The following is a 10,650-nucleotide window of genomic DNA, read 5'->3' as shown; positions in this document are numbered from 1 at the left end:
GTGGAGGAAGTCACTGGCTACCCTGACAGTGGAAAACGGGGGTGAGGAGGGAGGTACAGTTTGATAGCGTAAAGAGACAGCATGTGTGATTCTCTCCTGTTCCCAATGAGCTAGAGAGCTGCCGCGGAGCAAAAACACCCCATGGACACCTTCCCGCGTAATCCCAGCCCCTACAGCATCTCATAAACATCTCAGGAGATTACGGAGGTTAACTCCTGTGGCGGTTTTCCCTTTATGAGCTTAAGTTGTTAGTACCACTGTATGGCCGTAACCGATGATGGTAGGCTCTTCGCCTTTTTCGGCGTTGATGAATCCACATGTTTCTATTGTTCACCATGTTACTTTGTTTGACTTTATAGTAGTACTCGCTGAAATCATTCCTGGTGATTAGGTGACAAGAGAAGTCGTCTTTGTTGAACTGACACAGCTGCAACATTTCTGATGCTGCGTTGGTTCGGTGTGTTTTTTGGATGGGGGGGGGGGGGGGGGAATAAGGTTAATGTTTAATGTCTCTCGACAGCGAGATCACGATACATGGAGCAGAAGCTCGGGTTGACCAAAACGTGAGGAAGGAAAGGATGGCCTTTTCATAGGAACCATCCCGGCGTTTTCCTTAAGTGCTTGAGGGATATCACAGAAAACCTTAATCTGGATCGCCACATCGTCGTTCTCTGAATGCTAGTCCACTGCGCCACCTCGTTGTTGTTTGAATGGGAGTGAGAAGATGCGCAACTCAGCGGGCCGCGGCCTTTGTGTCATTTTCAAAGTGCCCTGTAAACATGTTTAAATAATATCAAAGAATGATTTTCACTTTTTCCACTATCTCCTAGATTGTGATATGCTGTTATTTGAGCACGGGAGCCTCCACTTCTCTTTCCGTCTTTCACAGAAGGATGGTCCGCATTTCGTTATTCGCCATTCATAATTGCTCACCATAATGGAGACGTTTGTCCCCCTAATCACAATGTCATAGTATGGTGCATTGGTGCATTACACTTAGACCAGCTCAGCATAGACTGTTGCAGCACTGTTACCCTTCAACTGCAGAAAGTGAATTACCGCATGTTACTAGAGATGGGCAAACTCGTTCATCTTTGGGAACTAGTTCACCGATGATCGTTTTATTTTTGGGAACCGTTCATTTTTACTCGTCCACCGTTCATATGTGCATGGTATATGGTTCATATCAAAAATTGAAATTGGGAATCGTTCATTTTTTGAAATAATATAAGGTACGCACGAAAAACCGGCCGCGAGTACAGACTGCTCGCCAGTTATGCACGACTTAATGACCGCTACGAGCAGAATAGATAAACATGTAATAATCAGGCGGTAAAGAAATGAAAAATAAGTTAATACAAGCAACAAAACAGCAGTCTAGTATTCGGGGCCAATTTTTCGAGCGCCACCCTGTATCACTGAAATAATGTTGAAGAAGTTGTCGTATTCTCCTTACAATATGTGACACCAGACACTCGATTATGGAGCGCGGGCTTCATTCGTTTGTTAGCCGGTCTGTCTTCCATAACAATGAACATGCTGTTTTACCTTGGATCAAAAAAAGACGAAAAATCGCCACTCGTGTGTGACGTGCCGACTTCCTTTCCATGTGTAATAGAATACGAAAAGAAACAGAAGTGCAGAGTTCAGAAAGGTTTGAAACAGATCTAGAATGGGGATCCGCAGCGATTGAAACGAACAACAACTGGATACTGAACTAACTAGGAGCAGACGGCAGTGGAACTGCGACGAGTGGCCACGCGAAGAAGGACGAGCCTGGGCGAGCGAGACCGACTCCGAGACAGGCGGGAACGGCACCGAGGCTGGAACAAGGACGGCCGACGTGCCGTTGCGGGAACGAGACCGACCGTTTCCCGTTCCCGGGAACTAGAAGCAGAAAGCCGCGACCGAAGTGAACTATAAACGACCGTTCTGAATTCGTTCCTCGCTCCTTCCGTTCATCTTGGTGAATCGTTCCTTTGGACCCGTTAGTTCGCGAACGACCCATCTCTACATGTTACTCCGCGCTGTAGATAGGATACGCAATTTTGTTTCGGTTCCTCTGTCGTAATGTTACGGTACTGAAACGCTTTTATTTCAATCCGTACCAGGACTACAGACATTTATCTGCCGACAAACAAAACCTCGATTACCTAACTTTATGAGATGGCCAGTCAAATGAAAACGAGACAGATTAAATAAAAAACGGTTGTTGTTGTTGTTGTTGTTGTTGTTGTTGTCTTTCAGTCCTGAGACTGGTTTGATGCAGCTCTCCATGCTACTCTATCCTGTGGAAGCTCTTCATCTCCCAGTACCTACTGCAACCTACATCCTTCTGAATCTGCTTAGTGTATTCATCTCTTGGTCTCCCTCTACGATTTTTACCCTCCACGCTGCCCTCCAATACTAAATTGGTGATCCCTTGATGCCTCAGAACATGTCCTACTAACCGATCCCTTCTTCTAGTCAAGTTGTGACACAAACTCCTCTTCTCCCCAATCCTATTCAATACTTCCTCATTAGTTGTGTGATCTACGCATCTAATCTTCAGCATTCTTCTGTAGCAACGGAGTAAATTAATTATTATATCAAAATTAATTGCCATAAATGTTTGTACGCTTACCCCACTGTGAGACAGCATTGTGAGTGCCTTCATGAAAAATGCTTGCACTTACCTACGGAACCATACTTGAACTCAGGCATCCACCTCTTCGTCCGAAGCAAATCGCCGGCCAGGAAAGTCTTTCTTCGGGGCTCCAAAAATATGGAATAGCATGAGGAGACATCGAGACAGTATGGAGGAAGTGTAAGGCATTCCCAGCGAAACTTCTACAGCGTAGTCGAAACAAGCTTGGCAGAAAGTGGGCACGCATGCCTAAATGTACCGTACGGTCCACGTCGTCCTTTACTTTTCGAATAAGGGCCACGAAGATAAGATAAGAGAAATTAAGGTGAGACATATAGAGTATTCGTTTTTCCCTCGCTTTATTTGCTAGCGGAAGCGGAAAGGAAATGACTTGTAGTGATACTGGTCGTAAGGTGGCTTGCGGAGAAAGTAAGTAGATTAAGTAGATGTAGGTAGATGTGTAGCTGCAGATATAGATATTCTGGGCTAAAGGTCTATGATGCGAACACCCCACGACGCAAATGGTAGTGCTATCAGTTGCCAGAAAAATGTATTCTAGCCAAATCGCTCCTGTTTCCCGTTTGTTACTAGCACTTTACTCTTTTTAATACGCTTTTTACTTATTTCGGTCTGTCCAATAATCCTGTGCAGTACATTGTTTCTTCAACAGTACTTTACAACCACAGTTTTCTTAACTTTGAACATAACAGTTGTTTGTCAGACATGTCAGAAATATTCATGAAGAATAATAATCAGTTAAAATTAATTATTTGTTGAAGGGTAGAAATAACTTTAAAACTTTCCACTGTGGAGATGTTCAACGTTTACATGGCATTCAATAAAAGCCGCCAGTTAACTGAAAGATGAATGATATAATTAGTATTTATATGAAGATAGTAATTCAAATGGTAACAGAGTTTGTTAATTACCTGTGAAGTGGGCTGTTACCCTTATCAGTGACGTAATGCCCTAGTGAAAATTAATGAATATGAAAGTGGCAAGTATGAGAGTTAGTACTAGTCGATTGTTCTAATGGCAAGGATAATGGATTCAAATACATATCGCGTAGGGCCCTCGCGAGCACGCAGAAGTGCCGCAACAAGACGTGGAACGATCTCGATTAATGCCTGAAATAGTGCTGGAGGGAATGACACCATGAATCCTGTCGGCTGTCCATAAAGCCATAAGAGTACGAGAGGGTGGAGACCTCTTCTGAACCGCAAGGGATGCCTCACAGATATGCTAAATAATGTTCGTGTCTGGGGAGTTTAGTGGGCAGCTGAAGTGTTTAAACTCAGAAGAGTGTCCCTGAAGCCGTTCTGCAGCAATTCTGGGTGTGTACGTGTCGCACTGTCCCGCTGCAATTGCCTAAGTCCGTCTGTATGCAAAATGGACATGAACAGATACAGGTGATCAGATAGGAAGCTTACGTACGTGTCACTTGTCGGAATCGTATCTAGACGTATCACGGGTGCCATATCACTCCTACTGAACTCGCCCCACACCATTGCAAAACCTCCACCAGCTTGAACAGTCCCCTGATGATATGCAGGGTCCATGGACTCATGAGGTTGTATCCGTACCCGTACGCGTCCATCTGCTCGATACAATTTGGAACGAGGCTCGTCCGATCAGGCAACGTGTTTCCAGTCATCAACAGTCCAATGTCGGTGTTGATGGGCCCAGGCGAGGCGTAAAGCTTTGTGTCGTGCAGTCGACAAGGGTACACGAATGGGCCTTCAGCTCCCAAGCCGGATATTGATGATGTTCCGTTGAATGGTCGCACGCTGACACTTGTTGATGGCCCAGAATCGAAATCGGCAGCAGTCTGCGAAATGGTTGCATTTCTGTCACGTTGAACGATTCTCTTTAGTCGTCGTTGGTCCCGTTCTTACACAATCTTTCTCCGGCCGCAACGATGTCGGAGGTCTGATGTTTCACCGGATTGCTGATATTCACGGTACACTAGTGAAATGTTCGTACAGAAAAATCCCCACTTCGTTGCTACCTCGGAGATGCTGGGTCCCATCGCTCATGCGCCAACTGTAATACCACGTTAAAACTCACTTAAATCTTGATAACCTGCTATTGTAGCAGCAGTAACCAAATTAACAACTGCGCCAGACAGTTGTTGTGTTACATTTAGACGTTGTCGACCGCTTTGCCGTATTCTGACTGTTTATATATATCTGTATTTGAATAGGCATGCCTGTACAGTTTCTTTAGCTCTTCAGTGTCCTTGGTGAAGGAGTGCGAAGCAATATGCTTGGGCGATGAGATTTTCACATTTGCAGGAGAGCTAAAAAGCTGGGATAGACTAAGAAGAAGAGGACTGCAGTCGATACTTCTAGGATTTCGTATCTCAATCGGTAAAAAGGAAACCATCATATAATCACTCCGTTGTCCATCTCTCTGTCTGTCCGTCTGTTAAGCCCTGTTTTTCTCTGGGAAGGATGCGTGCACCAAGTTGAAATTTATGCCAAATACTATGGTGTACTATGGTGTACCACAGCAAAAAATTTTAGCTTTTAAATGGCTCTGAGCACTATTGGACTTAACATCTGAGGTCATCAGTCCCCTAGAACTTAGAACAACTTAAACCTAACTAACCTAAGGACATCACACACATCCATGCCCGAGGCAGGATTCGAACCTGCGACCGTAGCGGTCGCGCGGTTCCAGACTGTGGCGCCTAGAATCGCTCGGCCACCCCGGCCGGCAGCTTTTAAATGCTTGCAATCAAAATATTCTGATACTTCCAAACTCATTAATCAAAAACTGCAGGTGAATTGACGACATACGTAATTAAGTTGGTGCCGAACCCTCGGAGCGCTACTCCAACTCGCACTTGTTCTTTTTTTAGACTTTTGGGAAATGTGTATAACTGAAGAAAATAGATACATTGCTGCCAATGGACCGGACACCTTGGAGGCGTGTAGTGCGCAGAGGACAATACACTAAACATTTAAATGCAAAACTCTTCTTTAAAGATAGCATAATAAAAAAACAGTTCTGCTTCCATTCCCGTGTTCGTATTAGGTAACTGCAAGTGTTTTGTGTAAGACCTGCCGTAATGGCTGTGTAACGATTGAAAATCCAGATACCACATGAATCAGTATTGAAAAGAAGTAAAAATTACAACTAGACACAGAATCTAACTCTTGAACGCGAGTATTCTAACGCTAATTTCTGCTCATTGCAGTAACTGAGCAGCAGGGTTTCAGCTTCTTGAATGAAGATACCTGCGTTTCTTTGACGTCGATTTTCTACCGAAAATATGCACGGAACGAAATGTTGTTACAGATATTTTTGTACTGTCAGTATCGGGCTGTGGCGTCTGAGTGCACGAATTTTGGTTTCCCCTGTATAACGAATAATTGTTTCAACTTTTATTGCAACTCTTAACTATTCTATGGCTTTTGTACATAACAGTTTTTCGCATAGAGGACGTTCGCATCAAGGGCAAAGACTAGGGGAAGCAAAGCGCATTTGGTTATACGCATATAATTCACTGTATTTGGTTATTAAGTTTTGTCTGACGATGAATATAATGAACGTTTATTCACCACGCAAACACATTTTAATTTTAGTTTACTTAGGAATAGGACTTCCAAAAAGGTTTACTTGGTTTAAGACATGTTAATATAGGGTTTTATCTCTTTTCTTATAGTACTGTCTGTAGATGGAAGATATGGGCCTAAACCAGATATTATTGTCATGAAAAGCAGCTGTGTCAGAAAAAAAGGAACTTCACAAGAGTACAACAGTTAGCGTACATTCAAAAGTGTTTCGAGACATAGCTTATTTTAAGTATTAACAAATCTTTTCTTAAGTGAATATTTACTTTATTTGGTGCCAGTTAGTCGTAAAATCTTAATGGTCGAAATGAAAATTTTATGAGAAAGGTAAACAGTGCAGATGAATGCGTTAACGTCAGAAAGAAGTACTAACATCAGACTTCATCTAAACCTGAGTTAACACATATCATGATTCTCCAGTGAGAATTTCTGTATCTATTGTGAAGCCATCGCACAACTGTCTCATAAATCGGTACTTAAAATGTTGCGGACCAGTTGTCAAACGTACGATACTTTTACCACAACATGTTTCTGGTCTACGTTATCCCATTATCAAGTGCTATAAAACACGGAAACAAACCAATACATCGCAACACTACACGTACTGACAACCATATAAAATATTTATATCGTCCTGCAGTATACCTCAAAGGACTTGACAACGGGATAAGTCAGTCTCGAAACGTGCAGTAAAAATATCACACGTTTGACAAATGGTCCGTAACATTCTCAGTAGCGAGGATTCCTTTAATAAAATCCACCTTTAGTTTAGCTTGCTAATAAAAATTAGGCCACAAAGAACTACTAATTTAAACTGTTCTGTAGAGAGACTCTGATGTGCAATCTAGAGCAGTAATTCCAAAACTTTGAACCCACTTAGCAAGCCTGAAACTAGACTGATGTTCGCTTAAGTTTCTAATCGTAGTAAGCAAAGACGCGAGGCCCCGCCCTAGGGACAGCAGCAGACACCGGGAGAGGCTGCCACTGCGAGGCGGTGACTTCCTGGCTCTGAGGCGTGTTCACGACCAGACCCTCAGTGCGGTGGCCAGAGCGTCCTCTTCGCAGAAATGACTGCTTTCTGTTCCTGTAAAAAAGTAAAAAAATAAAAGGCGCCAATTAGAAAAGAGGGAGCTCCTTGAGAAGAAGTTTATACAAGCAAGGGAGCGGCTAGCGGCTGGTTAACGTTGGTAAAGAAACGTTTTTCAACAAAATATCTCTACTAATTACAACCTAGTCTATTTACAACTCGTACAGAAACCAGATGGCAGTTGTAAGAGTCGAGAGGCATGGAAGGGGAGCAGTGGTTGATAAAAGATTGAGAAAGGGTTGCAACTTATCCCCAGTCTTATTCAAACTTTACGTTGAGAACGCAGTAAAAGAAACCAAAGAAAAATTTGGAACAAGGTTTTAAGTTCCGGGAGAAGAAATAAAATTTTTGAGATTTGCCAATGACATTGTAATTCTATCAGAGACAGAAAAGGAGTTGTAAGAGCAATGGAATGGACAGTGTTTTTACGGATGATATAAGAATAACCTTGTGGTACCATAGATCAATACCACTCCCACCGGCGTCTCACATTTAGCAAAGGAAATGTACGTTTCCTACAGAGGCTGATTAAGCGTTGCGCGGTGGCTCAGCGGATCCAGTAATGCGCGCCTACTGCCCACGACTTCAATGGCTCCAATTGCGAGCGCCCTCTGCCGAAGCGATCGAGGATGGCCAGCAACCGCTACACATCGCAGTCTGCGTTGCAGTCTTCGACAGTCTTCAGTCATAGTCAACCGGCAGTTCGCTTGCGCTTTAGTAGCGGGATCCTCGCACTACATGACACTCTTTACTTTGCTTCTTGTAATACTTGGACTTTACTGTTGCTTGTTCGTTTCTAAAGTTTCTTCGCTACGCTTAGGGCGGTATTACACTGTCAAATTTCTTTGTCAAAGATTTGATCAAAGATGTGATCAAATATTCGTCAAATATATTTGACAAAGATCTTTGACATGGCGCTAAAAAGGGGTATTACAGTGTCGTCATATTTTTCGTCAAAGTTCAAGATGGCTGACAACAACAATTTGTTATTAACCGCAGCAGTTGCATGTACCACAATTGCACTGTGTGCACATGTGGAAGAGAAGCGGGAAAAAAAAAAAAAAAAAAAAAAAAAAAAAGGAAACGTACCTAGGTGAAGCCGTGGGTTTTACGACGACACGATAAATGCATTCAACAAAACTTGTTACGTGAGCCAAGTCGTACATCAATTACTTAAGAATGGATGAGCATACATTTCTATATGTGCTCAGTGAAGAGTTTCCTCATATGACAAAGCACAATACTCACTTAAGAACTGCTATATCTGCAGAAGACAGGCTCACTGTAACACTCCGATTCCTTGCTACAGGAGAGAGATAGGTTACGATAGGCTAGGTGAGGTTGGGTTAGGTCAGGATGAAACGTGCCCTTAGAAAAATTAGTGAATTACTGTGCTGATAAATCCCTTACGTTATTTGATTTTCCTGTGCGGTTAAAGGCGCTGCAGTCTAGAACCGCAAGACCGCTACAGTTGCAGGTTCGAATCCAGCCTCAGGCATGGATGTTTGTGATGTCCTTAGGTTAGTTAGGTTTAACTAGTTCTAAGTTCTAGGGGACTAATGACCTCAGCAGTTGAGTCCCATAGTGCTCAGAGCCATTTGAACCATTTTTATTTGATTTTCAAACAGCTGAGCAGAACTGAAAGTACTCAGGCATTTCGCTCTTTGCTTAATCTGATCAACACTAAACTGACACACAATATTTTTAGCGCAACGCAATCTGACTTTCAAAAATCCCTACAAGAGAATGGCCCTGACTAACATTAACCTATACGTTTCACAAATCACTTACCTCACAAATATCTTCGTTACTCGAACTACTGCAATACAGCGAGCGCCACTACCGCCAGCTAAATAAAAGATTCAAACTACTGAAGGCACTAACTACTGATAGGCATAGTTAGCAAATGAAAGATTTTGATAGAGAACAAACAATGTATTTACCTTAATAGTGTTCAAAAGTGATAATATACGTATATATCAGTCCACGATATTCATTCTTACAAATGTACTGTTTCTGATGGACACACGTCCAGATCATCCGCTCTCAAAAATCCGCCATCTCACTTCCCCATATTCACCACAGCTGGCGGCTCACCTCCAACTGCGCAACACTACGCGCTGTTCACATCCAGCTGCCCAACGCTACAATGGCAGACAACAATGCAAACTAACCACAGACTGCACACAGCACAGCCAGTGATTTTCATACAGAGCTACGTGGCTTTAACAATAAGAAAACTTGAACAGCCTACTTACAAGGTCAACAGGTCCGGTCTCCAATCTTCTTAATCTACACTCCTGGAAATTGAAATAAGAACACCGTGAATTCATTGTCCCAGGAAGGGGAAACTTTATTGACACATTCCTGGGGTCAGATACATCACATGATCACACTGACAGAACCACAGGCACATAGACACAGGCAACAGAGCATGCACAATGTCGGCACTAGTACAGTGTATATCCACCTTTCGCAGCAATGCAGGCTGCTATTCTCCCATGGAGACGATCGTAGAGATGCTGGATGTAGTCCTGTGGAACGGCTTGCCATGCCATTTCCACCTGGCGCCTCAGTTGGACCAGCGTTCGTGCTGGACGTGCAGACCGCGTGAGGCGACGCTTCATCCAGTCCCAAACATGCTCAATGGGGGACAGATCCGGAGATCTTGCTGGCCAGGGTAGTTGACTTACACCTTCTAGAGCACGTTGGGTGGCACGGGATACATGCGGACGTGCATTGTCCTGTTGGAACAGCAAGTTCCCTTGCCGGTCTAGGAATGGTAGAACGATGGGTTCGATGACGGTTTGGATGTACCGTGCACTATTCAGTGTCCCCTCGACGATCACCAGTGGTGTACGGCCAGTGTAGGAGATCGCTCCCCACACCATGATGCCGGGTGTTGGCCCTGTGTGCCTCGGTCGTATGCAGTCCTGATTGTGGCGCTCACCTGCACGGCGCCAAACACGCATACGACCATCATTGGCACCAAGGCAGAAGCGACTCTCATCGCTGAAGACGACACGTCTCCATTCGTCCCTTCATTCACGCCTGTCGCGACACCACTGGAGGCGGGCTGCACGATGTTGGGGCGTGAGCGGAAGACGGCCTAACGGTGTGCGGGAGCGTAGCCCAGCTTCATGGAGACGGTTGCGAATGGTCCTCGCCGATACCCCAGGAGCAACAGTGTCCCTAATTTGCTGGGAAGTGGCGGTGCGGTCCCCTACGGCACTGCGTAGGATGCTACGGTCTTGGCGTGCATCCGTGCGTCGCTGCGGTCCGGTTCCAGGTCGTCGGGCACGTGCACCTTCCGCCGACCACTGGCGACAACATCGATGTACTGTGGAGACCTCACGCCC

The 10,650-nt window shown here is 44.3% G+C and overlaps 1 protein-coding gene across 1 annotated transcript in view; it reads right to left on the bottom strand.

Annotated features, from left to right (window-relative positions):
- Positions 1-7,119: 7,119 nt before the first annotated feature.
- LOC124614367 (ionotropic receptor 75a-like) overlaps positions 7,120-10,650 on the bottom strand; it is a 164,769-nt gene continuing 161,238 nt past the window's right edge. The window contains exon 10 of the mRNA XM_047142941.1: positions 7,120-7,288. Coding sequence (XP_046998897.1) covers positions 7,120-7,288 — 169 coding nt within the window. The remainder of the gene's footprint in view (positions 7,289-10,650) is intronic.

The sequence above is a fragment of the Schistocerca americana genome, chromosome 1 (assembly GCF_021461395.2).
Source record: "Schistocerca americana isolate TAMUIC-IGC-003095 chromosome 1, iqSchAmer2.1, whole genome shotgun sequence".
NCBI lineage: Eukaryota > Metazoa > Arthropoda > Insecta > Orthoptera > Acrididae > Schistocerca > Schistocerca americana.
The sequence above is the reverse complement of the archived record's forward strand: the minus strand, read 5'-3'. Positions and strand labels throughout refer to the sequence as shown.